The following is a 17,912-nucleotide window of genomic DNA, read 5'->3' as shown; positions in this document are numbered from 1 at the left end:
TAACTTGAAAATTATGAATTCGATCACGATTTTCAGTTTAAAATAAAAAATAAAAAATAAAATTGTGTAAGGAACATTGGTAAAAAAATATATATATACCGTTATAATAAAGACACGTAGCAGACAGCCGCCAGCCGCCTCCAAGTCCTGTATTCTAGTCCACGTTCCCACTGCGCAATGTCCTAAGTCCGAACTTTGAAATAGCAAGCAAAAAAAAAACCTGTCGTTTTCTTGTTAAAGAAACGAAGTAAAAACTAAAAAAACCGACAAATTATAAAAAGTAAATTAATTTTATCTTAAAAAAAAAAAAAAAAAAACACTTCTTGGACTTTCTGAAAGCTGAATGAAAAGAAAACCCAAAGACCACTGCAATGGGTCGTCTTCTTCTTTTTCTTCTTTTTCTACGTTCAACGCTTAAAATCCCTTGCGAGACGCTTAAGCTTAGACAGAGCGATTGATTGAGGGAAGTAAAAAACAGAAAGAAAAAAAAAAAACTCAGTCAGTAAAAAAGCAAGCAATAATGTCTCTGAGTGCACCTCGCTTGAACCCCCATTTCGCGGCCGAGAAGGCGGTGGCGGCTATCGGATTGGGCTACGATCTCTGCAACGATATACGATTGTCAGCGTGCAAGTCGGGTCAGCCCGGGTTGAGACTGATTGAGTTGGAGCAGACCCAGGAACGAGACCTTTTGATTCCAGGTGGGGTTGTTGTTCCACACGTGTCCACCTCCATCAAGTGCGATAAAGGCGAGCGCACCAGGTTTCGCTCCGATGTTGTTTCATTTCATCAGGTTGGTACTAGGTACCCTTTTTTTCATTCTTTTTTTTTTTTTTTTTTTTTTAAAGTGGTTTTAAGAAACTAGAATGTTGTTGAGAAGTTGTTTTGGTCGTCCTGGGAAACGTTAGGATTGTAGCTATTTCAATTGGTAAAGACTTGGGTCAAAAAGATAGTTATTTGTATCTTGACCTGATAATAAAAATAAAAAGAACAATCAATCATCGAAAGGTTCAAATATGACGATATCTATTAAAAAAAGTGTTGGCAAATGTTATTATGAGACCCTAACTATAAGCACAATATTGTAATTCTAGTTCTCTATTCATGTTGCTCCAATGTTTTAAAACTATGCTTAAATCTTTTGATGATTAAAGTACTTATTGTATGATTGGTTTGAAAAACCAAAAAAAAAAGAAAAAGAAAAAAAAGATCATCCCTGTCATTTCCTCAATGAAACTTTTTACATGTGGAATTTAGTCTGACTTGTTCTGTGTCTTCTAAGTTCCACGCCTAAAGAAAAAACTAATAAGGTAATGAGCGGTTCAAATTAAAAAGAAAAGGAAAAAAGTAGAAACCCCTGGAAATTTGGATTACATTTGGTTGAGTTGAACTAACAATCATTGCATTGGTTTTCTCATTGTTATTATGATTATTTATAACAATTAGTTATGTACTTATAATCAAATTGTTATCGATTGAGTTGAACTTCAATTATTACAATGGTGTGTGAGGCATTTTTTAACATTCGCTACATGTGTTAAATGCCAGATGTCAGAGCACTTCAATCAGGAAATGTCTCTATCAGGCAAAATTCCATCAGGGCTATTTAATGCAATGTTCGACTTCAGGGGCTGCTGGCAGATGGATGCAGCTGCCACAAGGAGTCTTGCAATGGATGGTTGGTTCATAACTCTTTATAATATTGAGTTAGATAGATCACAAATAACGCTGTCCGAACAGGTCAAGCAAGAAGTGCCTAATTCATGGGACCCTGCTGCCCTTGCTGAGTAAGATTTTGTAAACTGATACTTCATAATTGACCGCCTCTCAGCATTTGTGGTGAATAAACATTGATAATTTGCTGGAGTCAAGCACCCCACCTTGGAAATGGGTTTCCAGGTGAAAAAAAAGGCACCCACACGGCTGATAGGAGGGGCTCACAATTTGTTAATGCTAAGAAAGTCGTATATTAAAACTGATAAGTGTGGAAGTCCACTGTGTCTGTAGCATAATGATACAGTTGAAATTAAAGTTAAGTTGTAAGTTTTTACTAGAATATTCCAATTTTTGATGCTTAATAGCATGATTTTCCAGGTTCATTGATAAATATGGTACTCATGTTGTTGTTGGGGTAAAGATGGGAGGTAAGGATGTAGTTCTCGTAAAGCAATTAGAAGGTTCAAATCTTCAGCCAACTGAAGTGCAGAAATTGTTAAAGCAATTAGCTGATCAGAGATTTTCTGAAGATGAGAATGGAGGTTTCTTATCAAACCCTGCTGAATTATCAGGAAAAATGAAGGTATATATATTCTTAAAGCTAACATCCTCATCATAGTCATGTGGTAATATCATTGCTAGTGCCAGTTTGGTAAAGCGGTTTCAAGCCACACTTTTTGAAAGTAAAGGTTTTTTTAAACTTCAATTTTTTCTAGTTATAGCTTTTTCAAGCAAACCCCTTTTTTTTTATAAAAAATTAAAAAAATTAAAAAAAAAAAGCTGAAAATAAGTTATTCCAAATGGGAATGTGATAGTTAGATGCATCAAAGTGGTGAGTTATAAGAAAAAAGGAAGCGAACAAATAGTTTGGATGTGGTAAAGTACTAAAGTTTGGCTTCTAAGGAAAGTCCAAAAAACATTTTGTGAATTCTAATTTCCCAAGCTTGGGGTAATTTTCTACTTTTTATCTTAAACGCTTACCTTAAAGTTATTAGAAAAATGTCATAAACTTAGAAATCATCTGGGAAATAAAACTTAAAATAGTATTTGTAAACTGCTATGAGGCTTGCACTGCTGCTGTTCTCCAGATCCTCAGAAATCCCAATTGCACCTATGTCAGCATCAACCTGACACACTATTTATGCAGTATGAGTCCCAACTAATCTTTATAATTCTTTGCATTTTCTATTTCTCTTTATTGCCCAATTTTATATTTATCTTAATTGCATGTCAAATTTTGTTGTTTTTAAACTGTTACCAATAACAGAGTCTGCTGTACCAAAACTTGTTTCCATTAAACCATACATGTGGTACTTGATCAGTATGTGCTCAGATATTATATGTGGCAGCTTCTTAATTGAGCACTTGAATCGTAATTTCCTAAGATAACAAAGTTTTTTTTATTGTTTTGTCATCATTTGCTCAGAATAAATTGCCACAATTGTTTCCTTTCTCTTGAGTTAAAATGTGACTTGACGAGTCTAGTGGATCTCACATTTTATTTCCTTCTTAGATGACTTACTTTCAGTCTTTTGAAGTAATTATGGATTTCCATTTTATTTAAATTTGAAACCATGAACAAGAAAGGGGAAATTTAGGGAAATAATGAGGAGAGTCGTTCTGCTTTAATGTTTCTATTTATTGTTCAGGAAGAAAACATTATGCCCTGGGATCTCCGTAATGCCTCAGTTAGGCCTCCTGATATCACTTACTCAAAGAATGATGTAAGTCTTTTACTATCTAATGCTCTGAAACTGAACCCTATGGGGAACAGGATACTTAAAAAAAAAAATTAAGATTTATTTATTTTTAACACAGGATATAGTGCGGATCTGTATCAGAAAGGGAGGCATTGATGTTGGTCAAAGTCATAATCAGTGGCTGTCAACCATATCACAGTCTCCTAATGTCATATCAATGTCCTTTGTGCCTATAACTTCACTCTTGAGTGGTGTCAGAGGCAATGGATTTCTGAGTCATGCAGTGAATCTGTACCTTAGATGTGAGTATGCATACCTCTAATCTGTTTATTTGATCTCTCTATGGCTAAATATCCATGTGATCACTATTATTATCCCATTTTGAATGCTTGAAAGATTGTTGTTCCAGTATTGGGGGGCATTAATTTTCCTGCATCCCATGCACACTGAAGCCTATTGAAAGTCATTTAGATTGCTACAAGTTCAGTCCAATCTTGCATTCATTAAAACACAAAATGTGATTTTATAATGATATAACTTAGTGAAGTTATATATATATATATATATATATAAATTAATGGATGTATAATGAATATAACACTGTTGAAGGATATAATCATATAATAGTGTTAGCGCTGATATAAATTGCGTTGGGCACACTGATTGTAATCTCTATCCTTGATTTTATTGGCATATTAGTGTGACCTGGCCAAATGGACCTTATATCTTTCCCTATGCCCAGTTCTATGCTTGGTTGGCAGTATAATTCTGTCTTTTATTTCATTACTTCACCCTGTTGGTACCTATATATCAAACTTGATGTCAGATAGTATCACTATGTACTTCTGCAGAAACTATGGATACAATTAAACTTACATCGAATTTGATGTCATATAGTATCATTATGTTAGTCTGCAGAAACTATGGATACAATTACACTTAAACTGAGTTTAGTATTTCTTTTGTGACTGTAATCTTTGGATGTAGCCTATGCATGAGTCTGCATGTCTTCTATCTGTGAATCTTTTTATATGAAATTACCATATCTATTTAAATCACTGTCATTATTCCTCTCATTCAGTACTTCTATTGGTCTCTGATGGTTGATAACTCATGCAGATAGGCCACCAATAGAGGAACTCCATCAATTTTTAGAATTTCAATTGCCTCGGCAGTGGGCTCCAATGTATAGCGATTTGCCTCTTGGTCTAAGGCACAGAAAACAAGTGTCCCCATCGCTTCAGTTAACTTTTATGGGCCCCAAGCTTTATGTCAACACCACGCAGGTAATTCCTTTTGTTGCAGCTCATAAAAATAGTGATACCATTAAGTTTAGATTCTCAAATTACCCGTGATCTCATTATTGGGATTCCTTTGTAGAATTCACAGACTTATAGGTATAGGTATAGAGGTTGCAAGCAAATTGTGATCTCATTATTTTGATTGTTTTAGTTGGTCCCAAAGGGAGAACCCTGCTTCTTATTTTCTATAGCCCCATGCAATAGGGAATTGACATTGTAAGGTCTGGGCATAAATTTGATTTGCTGTTTCTATCAATTAGAATGTGAGCTTATGGGATTTCATCCTGGTGCAGCAAGGCCGTTGTCACTTTGTGTAACAAAAAATTATATAAAGTTTGGACTTGTGACTTGGTTTAGTACACTGTTCCTTTTTTTTTTAAGAACAAACTAAGTTTAATTGGGGTTTAGTTACTCTTACGTAAAAGAAATTGAAAATAGTACCGCACTATCTTCACACCGTCAGTGCCCATATTGTTCTCATAGTGATGCATGATACTGGTCATTTCAGTTATTTGCTATAACAAATTTATGAATCTATTTCCTGTACTGAAGCATGTTGATACATTCCCATTTTACTAAATTCCTTGTTACATCCTGATTTATAATTTCACAATTGGCAGGTTGACTCTGGAAATCGGCCAGTGACAGGGGTTCGTTTATACTTGGAAGGCAAGAAAAGTGACCGTCTTGCAATTCATCTTCAGCATCTCGCAACTCTTCCCAAAATCCTCCAACTAGCAGATGATCACAGTTATGAGCCCATTGAGGAACCAGTGGACCAAGGCTACTTTGTACCTGTCAAGTGGAACATATTATCACATGTGTGCACTGCTCCAGTAGAGTATAACGGTGCCCACATTGGTCAGTCTGCTTGTATTGTTACAAAGGCCTGGTTTGAAGTTAAGGTTATTGGAATGAGAAAAATTTTGTTCCTGAGACTTGGATACTCCATGGTGGCATCTGCAAAGATACGGAGATCAGCATGGGCAGGACCCACTACGTCGTCTCGAAAATCAGGTTTCATCTCAATGATGATCAGCACAAGATTTAGCGCAGGATTGAATCCACCTGAGAAACCAGCTAAAGTGGATATGAATTCAGCAATTTATCCAGGAGGCCCTCCTTTACCAACAAAGGCACCAAAGATGTCAAACTTTGTAAATACGATGGAAATGGTGAGAGGTCCCGAGGACCCGCCAGGATATTGGGTGGTCACCGGAGCTAGGCTCAATGTAGTGGGTGGCAAAATCTCAATAACCGTGAAATACTCATTGTTGACCATAATGTCCGAGGATTCAATGTGAGAAAACCGAACAGGGAAGTGCTCAAGCAATTTTTTCCCTTGTTGAAAATGTACATTATGTATTTAAAATCAGCTTCAATAGCAATTTATTTTGCGCAAGCAAAGCCATTCTGGCATGACAATGTTAATCATATCTTGGAAACCACTGTCCTTTTGGGAGAAATATCTAGGTGGCAATGGCATTACTGCTTCTTGAACCTTGGATTTTTGGATAAATAATATTATTTTATTTATTGTAGTTGGTAAAAAAAAAAAAAAAAAAGAGAATCAAGGATTTAACTTTGCGCAATAAATTTATTATTTTATTGGCTAAAATGCAAAATTCAGCTTTTAAGTTTCTTCATAATTCATTTTAGTTTTTTTTTTAATCTTGTTTTCGTTCATTTTAGTCATCTAAGTTTTAGATTTATTCAATTAAGGCAATTCTGTCAACCTTTTTTTAAAAAAAAAAAAATTTGAAAACAAAAATCTAGAAAATATTTTTCAATCATTAATTGAATTTTTTTAATTTAAAAAAATTTGAAGAAAATTTTTTAAAATTGGAAAATTAACCACAAAATATAACAAGAGTTGATGGGAATGCCTTACTTGAATAAACTTGGAAATTAGAGAATTGAAATGAATGAAAGCAAAGTTAAAGGACTGAAATGAATATTGGTAAAACATAGATGGTGGTTTTTGCATTTTAGCCAATGTTATTTCTATTAGAGAAACTACCTTTAAGAAAAGCTTAAGGATCATTTTAACTCAACACAATGAATTTATTATTTTATTTCTATTAGAGAAGCCACCTTCAAGAAAAGCTTGAGGATTACAATTCCGAAGATAGACCTTCTCTCTTCTACTTGTTTTTCCACTTTCACATAAATTCTTTTTCTTTACGTTCTCTACTTTTCTCTATATTCTTTTCTTCCTTTTTTGAGCAAGCCCTAGGTCTTTATATTTATAAGGACAAGGGCCAGATTCCCAAATATGTGCAGGTGAAATAGTGGGTTTCCATCAAATCACCCTTGTTGTCATTAGATCTACAAATGGAAATAGGCCTAGTGCTACTTCCCTATCTCCATATCGGCATATAATGTTAACAGCTAACAATAGGTGAGATCAATTAATGTGGAGGTAACAACTCATTTTTGCCTCCATTGATGCCCTTTCTTCTTGGCCTTACCCTGCCTTCCTCTACCATAATTCCACAGGGGCAATGGCCCCTCTATGTCTCGAACCACAAAATTATTTGATAAAATATTTGGTCAAATTACTAGGTTGGGAATAACTCCTTGAGCACTCTAAAAGGTACGCGTAAGAAGATATTGACCTAGTTTAGGCTCTCTAATTGAGTCAAGTGGGCTGATCCCATGGGCATGTTGCTCTTGAGCCTGCCTTCGCACACTTATTATAATCAATAAAAATAGCATTGTGAGGAGAATAGTCTTGGTTTAAAAATCGTATTTTGAAAACACAATTTTAGGCACTAAAATCTCAAATTTTGTATTAAAATCATGTTTACAATACATAATTTTATAGTAGAATGTGATTCTTCAACAATATATATTCATTCTATTTCTACGGATGACACATTGACACTAAGGTTTCCTTTAGTCTTTTGAATGTGTACACGATTGATTCATTTCATCTGCTGCTAAGACTAATAAAATATTAAAGGTTCAACGGAGTTTTTGGGAAAATAATATTATTTTATTAATAATTAATATAAATAGTGTTTTTTTTAGATAAAAGATAGACTTATAGTATAGGAGCAAATATTATAAATAGTGTTTTGGTAAAATTATTTAGGAGAATAGCTTCTCTTTTGAAAATCGTGTTTCTAAAACAGAATTTAAGCATTAAAATTTCAAATTTTGCACTGAAAACGTTTTGAAATCTCAATTTTAGCTTTCTTGGAATGCTTTCTTACATATGAAATAATGACAAATCTTAAATTCTAAAAAATATTCTGACGCCTATTGATCCCAATTCTCTCGTTCATGACCTGAATGAATACTAGCTCTTAATATTTTTCATGAATTTTTTTTAAATGCTTGAGGATACAAATGAATTAGAATATTCATCAAAATTATTGTCTTTTTATCCCTTCCATAAGCTGCTTGATTATAATTCATTGAATTCTTGTACTTCATTGGATGGATCATGGAATTCCCTCTTCAGCTCATCTGCTTCCCCCCTGGAAAGTAGCAGAGCATAGGCTCCAACATCTTTTCTGTGCTGGAATTTTTCTTAATAAAAGAGTTTACAAAACAATAGAATAACCATTTCATAAATTGCAGTTTTTCATAAGCTAATAGATCGTTTTGGAATGTTTCTTCGGAATGTAAAAATATCTCCAGCGGAGAGGGCACTAATAAGAATGGGAACTAATTATCGGCACTCATAGTGCTGCTTTGGCATCCATATGAGGCACATATTGCATTGCCAAGCAACGTAAACCATCACAATCCCACCCAACTATACCCCCTTACCAAGAATTCTAAATAATTCACATTCAATTATTTATGAAGTAACTTACTGCTTCTATTACTCGCCTAACAGAGTTGTGAAAAGCAGGTCTTGCATAAAACCTGCTCTTCCAGCAGCTTGTTTCATCCTTTTTTCCCGCTCTTCATAACTCAAAGAAGGATCGAAGCTGCAAGGGGAGAGAGAGATGTTAATAGTTGGATCCAGAGAAGGGCTTTAGGAGAGATGTTCATAGTTAAATAAAAGCTACAAAAGCATAAATTAAATGGATCAAATAGATTGGGCAAGACTAAGAGCATCCTCACCACCAAAGTCTCCGACTAAATTACTTCTTAATTCATATGATAAGTCTAGGTGGATAGTCAGATATGGTGGATCCTCTTGTCCAAGACATCAAAAAATATAATATATATAATTTGTCCAACATATTTTGCCCAAATGATAGAGGAATCCTTAATCCTGCCTCATCCCACTGCATGCACTACTCTGGCAAACAATTTTGATGTAAGAAAAGGAAAAACATGCTTGTGAGCCCTGGCTCACATGGTAAAGGATGGGTCCCAAGTTTCAAGTCATGCCTAAAATAGAACAAAAAAGTTCAAAACAAAATTTAGAAATCAAAGGTGAAAATCCTTTAGGAGGGTACTACATCTCACAAGAGGGTTTTGGCAAGAGGCAAGTACAACAGGGTTGTTAGACTTTGACAATTTTATTTTATTGTTTGATGATTTGATGGTTACAATGAGAGAGGGGATTTGAACCATGAAAATCTCCATTGAAAATATCAGAAGGTGTCATTTGAGCTAAGGCTCTTGGTGACTGACAATTAATTAACGTATTTTAACCAAACAAATAGGATTGCTTTTTAGACAGTGATCTCCTTTGGGCCAGCCGGCCCATCTCCCTCCAAAAATGTTCTATATATATATATATATATTTGATAGGTAAATAGTGGGGAGGGGAGGGTGGAGGTAAGGAACATGAGACACCACAATGAAAAGTAGCAATTGCTGGCAGCTGCACATAGTGTATACGTATACACACTGTGTGCAAACAACTGGAATCGACTGAAATCGTGACTTTAAGTCACAATTTTTCAAGTTTGAAATCATGACTTCAATCATGATTTCAGTTATTGTGCAGGTACATACTGTTTGACTATTTTCACTAGGTTATTACTTGAATTTAAATATTTTAACTGAAGGACAATGATTTTATCAAAAATTAGGATAAGAATTTCATGGCTGTCTTTTTTCCAACCCATAACCATGACTAGAACATTATACCATTAAAATAACAAGCATCCTGTCACAAAGGAAATTAGATCTATATCAGTACCTTGATTTCCATATATGTGCTGGTGCTACATTCTTTACAGAAGAGTCCTCAGCACTGTTTACCACAGATTTTGAAATCTCTTCTGCTTCAGATGCAGGGAAGTTCAAAATAAGTGATGATAGGAATGGATCAGTAGCTGCAGTAGACACATTAGCATTGTTTGACCGATATCCACCACCCCCTAGAAGCACCTGCAGATGGGCCTCACGAAGATCCCGGCCCAGGAGAGACAGTGCCTGACTGTTAGGAATTGCAACTCTACGTAACCTGCGTCGTCTCTGCAAGTAATCCTCAGTTAAAGGAAACTTATATAGCCATTCAGTTTTGTCATCGATTAGTAAACCAATCATATACACAAGCATAAAAAAAAAGTCAATTAAGTCATGTGAAGAGAAACAACAGTGATGGAATTTTCAGTTAAAAAGATATCTTGAACAAGTGTCCATGTTGCAGCGTGATATGACTTAACATGTCCCGTGCAACTTTAACAGAGCAAATGGGACAAACCTGCAAGGAAAAAGTGGATTCAGAATGAGACTATTAACACGAAAGCATCAATCAAAACTAGAAAGTAGTCAAGTACTTAACATGCCATCCTCCCTTAATCCTGAGTAGGAATGACAGTAACAAACAATTAGCTACAACAAGATGTTCACTTTGTTCATTTCACTTCCATCATTTTCCCCTCTTTACTTATCAAAAAAAAAAAAATTCCCCCCCCAACCTTTTCATTTATTGATTCTGGACTTGTAAACTTTAACTATGTCAAAGAAGCCAGTATTCTTGTTGGTTAAGTACAAGGAAAAATAAGTTCCCCCACACTGAGGGCATCAACCACAGATATGATCTAAGAATTGAATTCATCCATCACCAAATCTTGGGATTTAAGTATATAGCATTCATATATGTATATGGAGGATCTCCTGTAGATTCAATCTACAAAATGAAGCAATATAGACTACATAACACTGACCATATAAGCTGTGTTTTATAATAATAACTGCTAATAGATTGAAAACACAATGTTTTTGTGAAAACACGCAAAACAATAAAAGGCAAGCAACAGTATTTCACAAACACCACACAAAATACAGTGAAAACCTCTCACAAACACAAATTAACTCACATCCCATTACACCCAAAACAAGCTGTCAATACAAATTAATGAACAAATGAGACACTCACAATCCCAGAACCCCAGTAAACCCTTTGGGGGTTCTCTCACTCAAACAAAAGATAAACTCTACTTATACACATGGTTATCTTTCACTCCAAAAGAATTGACAAACTAATCTTTGAAGAAACTCGCTCTATGTTCTTCTAGGAGTCTTCTCCTCTCTCTAATACGAGGTCCATTAGGCTAAGCCACCAAACCCTTTACAGAATGCCTACATATAAGACTCCAATTCCTATTCCTTGGCAGTCAAAGAATACTAAATTACTTCTTTGACAAGGGAAAAACTTTCCTTCCACACCAAGAATACTAAAAGAGGTTACCAAATAAAAAAATTTAAAAAAAAAAGAAAGAAAGAATTTGGGTCAATTTTCAATACAATCATTACTTACTCACAAAAAATCTGTTCAAGTTAAAGTTGCTAGAGTATTGGAAGGGGTTGGATAAATTATGCACTATGTAAAGGTGGACATAAAAGATAAATTAAAATATAAAAGGGAAGAAGCCATGAAAATAATAGTGTCATTGGACCTCTACTGACTCCCAAAACAATCAGATAGGCCAGTAATTGTTACAATATGTTGATTGTTGTGCCAATGAGCTCTAGCTCAACTAGCACCTCCTCCCCTTATAAGTTCTAGATTAAGGGTGAGGTAGTGAGTTCAAGGCCCATTAAATTCGTGGGTAACTCACCAATAATAATAAAAATGGATCCTTCATGATTGTGTATCTCACAATGCTTATGCCTCAAAGCCAGAATGTTTATGCCAACGCAGTCTAATGGAGTGGTCTCATTGCTGGGGTTTTACTGAGTGTTCTTCCCTCTCTGAGTTTATGCCTTCCCTTAGCTTAGTTTCCTGACTTCTCTCTTGCTATTGTGTTGTGTAGTGTTGTGCTGTGTTGCTGTTTTATTGCTGTTGTGTTGTGTTGTTGTTCATCATCATGAACATCTTGTGCTTCTCTTTTCTTTTTTTTCCTCTTTAATATAAGTTTTCTAATTACCTATCAAAAAAATATATCCCAATACTAGATTGGCATATGCTTTGCCTACAGCCAGATGCTAGTTAAATGATGAGCCACCAATTCTTATGTAGATAACTCAAACCGCATTATTATGATTTTTGGCTGTCCATGTAACATCTGACACTTGAATCATATCATTCCTCTTTGACTTAACTTATATCTCCTTCATCAAATTTTGTATTAAGTATAGTTGCAGTGTCCACTGCTTTGCACCTGTATTTTGTACATGTAAACCAGCAGTACTTGTGTATTTCATGCTTGCACTACAATGAAGTTGTAATCTGATACGGAACATGAGAACTCACCAACCAAAGTGGAAAGAAAAGGAGGTAAAAAGTAACAATGGCTTTTCTTATTGAAATTCTCTTACGGATTGCTGATTCCATGCTTTCTTAGGTATAATTTTTTGAAATCGAAAGGTGAACTAACCCACAGACCTAGGCTGCATGGCTGGTGGGTGGTGGCAGATATCACAGTATCTGTCAAGTAAATGGTCTCTGATCCATCAAACTCATATTACACTTTCATTATCCAAAATTTTACTAGATAAATCAGGCTTAGTACACATACAACTTTATTAAAATTCTCCTAGATCATCAACCACTAAAAGCTCCAGAATAATAGCCAACGGTGTGACCATCAGCCACCACAAAACTCACTACTCAAACTCCTGATGTTCTGGTATTCCTTGTTTATGCATCTAACCAAGTAATTAAATATTCTAATGATGCCAATCTATGCGTTTCCTTGAGAAAAAAGAGTGCAAAAAAAAAAAAAAAACAAACAAAAACAAAAACAAAAACAAAAACAAATCACAACTGCTCCGGAAGATGAATATAGTGCCTCCCACACCTAAGGATGTAATTTCAGATTCTCTGTTAATACTAATATCATTGGAGCACAACAGATTTACTACACAACCGTTTTATTGTACAATTGTATATGTATGTGTATCTGCATAAATGAAAATGATCATTTTCACAAATAAATATAAATCACAAAGAAATTAATGGTTCTCTCCTTTAGTCCTTATTTACGACAAATTAAAAAAAAAAAAAAAAAAAAATTCTTTTCTTTGATGGGTGTTTAAAAAAACAAAAAGAAAACGCGTTAAAATTTGAAAGACATCAATAAAAATGAAGCACTCAATGAAAGCAAAGAAATATTAGTACGGCAATGAATCAAAATGGGCATACACAGCTTTACCAACAAAGATCAAAACTCTCCAACATTAACCAAATAAGGAAAACAAAATCATTTGACTCCCTCTCACAGACCAAACATACAAACTAAAACAAAAAGTACAAATATGAGGGTATACGAAAAGAAACACGTACAGTGACTTTGGATTCGCACGAGTGCTCGTCTTCTAGATGCGAACACAGTGACACGATATCGAAGTCCTCGTAGCAATACGGACATGGTAAATCGGGTCGGACCTCGTCCTCCACCTCAAAATCATCGATACCCAATCGATCTAAATCCAACCCCAACAAAACAAAAAACATTGAAAAATGAGAAACCCAAAAAACCAAAGCTTTAAAAAAAAAAAAAAAAAAAACCCCAGATCGGATATGGAGGTACTCACCTAAGTGGGAGCTCTGATGGTGGTGCTGAAGCGTGTATTGGCGCTTGGCGGCGGCGAGACGAGAAGTCCAGAAATCGGAGTCCATTGAAAGATCGGAGATTTTTATGAATTCAAGCTCACTTTTTTTTTTTTTTTTGTAAATTTTTATATAGATTTTATTTGGTGAATTTGAATTAGCTCCAAAGAGATCAAAAAAGCGAGAAACAGACAAGTTTGCTCCTTTCTCTACTTGTATTGTAAGTCTGTGTGTTGGGTGGTGTTCTGATAAATTTGACTTTTTCGATAGAAAGAAAGGAAGATAGAGAGATATTTTGTTCAAGTTGATATATCCTTTAGTTTTTACTATTAAGATTAATTATTTAAGGTTTTTTTTTTTGTTTTTTTGAGAAACAATTATTTAAGGTTGATGTTGAATATTTTTTCTTACAAGTTTTGACTTTTTCTTAAAGTGTAATGTAAGGCTAGGCTTATAGGAGGCAGGAGAGTAATGACGGTTGGATTAAGGTTAGAGAGAGATGAGGTGGTGGGGGGTTGGGTTTGGGTATGTGTGGTGAAGACCGAAGGTAATGTTAAGAAAATGGGAGGAAATGTCGGAGTGCTCTTCGTTTGTTTTGACACACACACCCTTCTTTGGTTCGAGAGGTGTGCAGGCCATTTTATTTTTTGTGATATTTTTGTATATTATATATTCTCTCTTTGTCGGCATACTCGAACCAGTACCGTTTCCTTCTAAAAAAAATAAAAAATAAATGAAACCAATTCTAATATAAAAAAAAGAGGCTGTATACAAAATCTCACCATTTTTAAATATAAATAAATAATAGGGATAATTACATTTTATCCACCTGTGGTTTGCTTCTAATTTGACTTGCCTATTCGTGGTTTCAATTTTGACACTTTACCCACCTGTGATTCCCTCTGTTATTAATTCGTGTTAAAATTAAGGGTAAATAGGTATTTTTGCTTAAGTTTTATATCTCTCTCATCCCAAAACAAAAAATAGCACAAAAATGTAAGAGAAAAAAGATCAAAAAGTGGTATTTGTCTCTCTCTCCATTCACACAAATCTTGAACATGAAGAACATACCCCAAAAAAAAAAAAAAACCTAGATCAACCTACACAAGATCACTGACTTAATGAAACATTTTTTAAAAATCATTAAGCTGTAAAATTAGAACCCAATTTTCATGGAGGGACAAGGAACTGATTTAGCTTTAGTCACCACTCTTTGCCGCTTCCGAACCTTCAGATCAAAATCTTTCAGCTCCTCTAAGAAACAACTATCAGTTTCGGCTTCGGCTTCTCTACAAGCTCTGGTATTCGACTGCGACGACGTGATCCTCGAGTCCGAGCACTCGCATTGCCAAGCCTACAACGATGCCTTCGCTCATTTCAATGTCCACTGCCCTTCTTCTTCTGATGAATCACAACAGCCTCTCAATTGGGGCATCGATTTCTACGACCAGCTCCAGAATCGCATCAGAGAGATTTGTTCTAGACCTCTGGTCCTTTTACCATGGTGTTAGTTTTTGTTATTATTGAAATTTAATTTATATTTAGATTTCAAATTTTGGGTTTTGTAGAGTTAAGCTATAAGATTAGAACCCAATTTTCATGGAGGGACAAGGAACTGATTTAGCTTCAGTGGCGTCTCTTGCCAACTGGAGAAATGATTTTTTGAAGATGTTTCATTAAGTCAGTGATCTTGTGTAGGTTGATCTAGGGATTTTTTTTTTTTGGGTATATTTATCATGTTCAAGATTTATGTGAATGGAGAGAGAGATAAATACCACTTTTTGATCTTCTTTCTCTTGCATTTTTGTGCTATTTTTTTGTTTTGGGAGAAGAGAGACATAAAACTTGAGCAAAAATACCTATTTACCCTTAATTTTAACAGAGGTGGGTTACGGATTAGTAACGAAGGGAATCACAGTTGGGTAAAGTGTCAAAATTGAAACCGCGGGTAGGCAAGTCAAATTAGAGGCAAACCATAGGTGGGTAAAGTGTAATTATCTCTAAATAATATGTATGCTGAGTTCAAGTTAAACCACATACTTTTAATTAGATGCAAATATTGGCAAATTTATTGTTGAATTACGTTATATTTGTATTCTTTTTGTAATTTAAAATAATGCATAAAAGATGAGTTTATGCATCAAATGATAACTAACATCTAATTGATATTAAAATTGGTATACACGTTAACAAGATATAGAACATGTAATCCAATGGTGGAATTTTCAAAATATGAATGCCGTAACAAATTATTGGTGGTGTAACATTGTTTAAAGTTACACTATGTGTAACTTTAAGTCAATGGGTAATTGTCCTACATTGTTTAAGAGAGTGTGTTGTGTGTAGTATAACTTGCCTCACCCTCCCTTAAAAGTTATCAGGGTTTTTGAGTGGAGTTGTGGTGTGTCTTTGTGTTAGAACTCCTTTCCATCTCCCTTGTGTGTGTGTGTTTGTTTCTCAAAAAAAAAAAAAAAAAAGCCACTTAATAACTTTTTATTAGAGAAGAATTTTGACAATAGTCTATCATATAATATATAGAGGCAACTATACAATAATAAATATTGTGTATCAAAGAACTTTGGTGGAAATATCAGTGTTTCAATGAAAGTTTGTATCAAATTGCTGTTGATTTTTAATCTCTTCTTCTTATCTCACTCAATGTTGCTTCCTTGGACGCTACACGTAGGGATGGTCATACTCATTGGGTAATGGATATTCAACCCTACTTGATCCAAATATTCTAGATAATACACAGTTCTTAATGGGGGGAAGGTATCGGGTAGGGTTTGGATATTACTCGAATTTTTCAAGTAGGGTTTGGATATTACTCATTTACCCATTTAACTAATTACTTCTAACCCAAACCCAACTTAACCCAATTATTATGGGTAAATCCTAACCCACCCAGTTACCTAATAATCAAAATTACCAAATTGCCCTTAAAACTTCAAAATCACCAAAGTACTCCTAAAATCCTCTAAAATTGTTGAAATACTCCTGAAACCTAAAAAATTACCGACATAACCCCAAAACCTAAAAATTACCAAAATGCCCCTAAATCTTTAAAATGACAGAAATACTTCTGAAACCTAAAATATGACCAAAATACCCCTAAAACCTAAAAATTACAAAAATACTCTCGAAACCTAAAAATTACCAAAATACCCCCTTAAAACTTGGAAATGACAGAAATATCCTCGAAATCTAAAATAGGACCAAAATACCCTAAAACCTAAAATTTACCAAAATACCCTCGAAACCTTAAAAATGACAGAAATATTCTCGAAATCTAAAACATGACCAAAATATCCCCAAAACCTAAAAATTACCGAAATACCCTCGAAACCCTAAAAATGACAAAAATACCCCTGAAACTTAAAAATTACCAAAATATTCCCAAAACCTAAAAATTACCAAAATACCCCCTAAACCTAAAAATGACTATAATACCCCTAAAACTTATAAAATGACCAAAATGCCCCCGAAACTTATAAGATGATAAAAAAAATACACCTTAAACCTAAAAAATGACCGAAATACCCTTGAAACTTTAAAATATGACCAAAAGACCCCAAAACTTAAAAAATAACAAAAATACCCCTAAAACCTAAAAAAGCACTTATGGATATTGACTTTTTATGAACAAAGATGGAAGATGACCATCAAGCTTTATTTCAAATCACAGTTAATAAAGAGTAATGTTGTGAGTTAAACTAAAATTATGTTTTTTTAATCTGGTCCTTTTTGTTTCATTGATGAGTAATGTAATATACTTTAATTATAGATGTAGGCTTGTAATGTAATGAGATATTTCTTAGACGGTTAGACCTATTGTAGATACCATATTCTGTTCGCCCTCAATTTGCGTGCTAGACCTCGAAAATTCCAAAAAAAATTAACTTTTCTCCATGGGGTTGTGTAAACACCTAGATTGACATGATACAACCTGTTCAGGCATTGAAGTACTCAAAGTGCTATTTTAGGTCAAAATGCTCTTAGTCAACCCTGGGTTGACCAAAGGTTAAAGTTGGTCAAAATCATCCCAAAATAACATTTTTCATGCTTCTACATCAAACCCAAGCTACTTAGATATTTTCATGAACTTTGACCGAATTTGACCAAGTTTGACCTGAGGTTAACTCTCGAAGCCACTGAAAACCCTAATTTTGACCCAACTGCCTGAATGGGTTGAAACCAACTTCATTTTAAAGAGCATATAATTCCCTTTCCAACAACTATTCACGGGTTGAAATCGGAGTTAAAACAGTTAAGATATCTTCAAAA

At 34.6% G+C, this 17,912-nt stretch overlaps 2 protein-coding genes across 2 annotated transcripts; one reads left to right on the top strand and one right to left on the bottom strand.

Moving 5' to 3' along the window:
- The first annotated feature begins 328 nt into the window (after positions 1–328).
- LOC126726010 (MACPF domain-containing protein NSL1) lies at positions 329–6,214 on the top strand. Its single transcript, XM_050431097.1, has 7 exons — positions 329–790; positions 1,546–1,784; positions 2,092–2,296; positions 3,363–3,437; positions 3,532–3,715; positions 4,533–4,699; positions 5,335–6,214. Exons 1-7 carry the CDS (start codon positions 521–523, stop codon positions 6,016–6,018), a joined length of 1,824 nt encoding a protein of 607 aa, XP_050287054.1. The 5' UTR covers positions 329–520; the 3' UTR covers positions 6,019–6,214.
- Positions 6,215–8,264: 2,050 nt separating this feature from the next.
- LOC126726011 (protein DEHYDRATION-INDUCED 19-like) lies at positions 8,265–13,952 on the bottom strand. Its single transcript, XM_050431098.1, has 5 exons — positions 13,613–13,952; positions 13,362–13,501; positions 10,257–10,334; positions 9,828–10,111; positions 8,265–8,658 (listed from the first exon to the last, which is right to left on the bottom strand). The coding sequence occupies exons 1-5, from the start codon at positions 13,695–13,697 to the stop codon at positions 8,550–8,552; spliced, it is 696 nt and encodes a 231-aa protein (XP_050287055.1). The 5' UTR covers positions 13,698–13,952; the 3' UTR covers positions 8,265–8,549.
- Positions 13,953–17,912: the final 3,960 nt, after the last annotated feature.

The sequence above is a fragment of the Quercus robur genome, chromosome 5 (genome assembly GCF_932294415.1).
Source record: "Quercus robur chromosome 5, dhQueRobu3.1, whole genome shotgun sequence".
NCBI lineage: Eukaryota > Viridiplantae > Streptophyta > Magnoliopsida > Fagales > Fagaceae > Quercus > Quercus robur.
Note: the sequence above shows the minus strand (reverse complement) of the source record. Positions and strands in the feature narration are given on the sequence as shown.

What these genes read in the sequence shown, in the direction of transcription:
- LOC126726010 (XM_050431097.1), top strand. Translation starts at nt 521, where the DNA reads ATGTCTCTGAGTGCACCTCGCTTGAACCCCCATTTCGCGGCCGAGAAG. An exon ending in GACCCTGCTGCCCTTGCTGA is followed by an intron (nt 1,785 to 2,091) that starts GTAAGATTTTGT and finishes ATGATTTTCCAG; the next exon opens with GTTCATTGATAAATATGGTA. An exon ending in AGTGAATCTGTACCTTAGAT is followed by an intron (nt 3,716 to 4,532) that starts GTGAGTATGCAT and finishes TAACTCATGCAG; the next exon opens with ATAGGCCACCAATAGAGGAA.
- LOC126726011 (XM_050431098.1), bottom strand. Translation starts at nt 13,697, where the DNA reads ATGGACTCCGATTTCTGGACTTCTCGTCTCGCCGCCGCCAAGCGCCAA. An exon ending in CGTGCGAATCCAAAGTCACT is followed by an intron (nt 10,335 to 13,361) that starts GTACGTGTTTCT and finishes TTTTCCTTGCAG; the next exon opens with GTTTGTCCCATTTGCTCTGT. An exon ending in AACATGGACACTTGTTCAAG is followed by an intron (nt 10,112 to 10,256) that starts ATATCTTTTTAA and finishes ACTGAGGATTAC; the next exon opens with TTGCAGAGACGACGCAGGTT.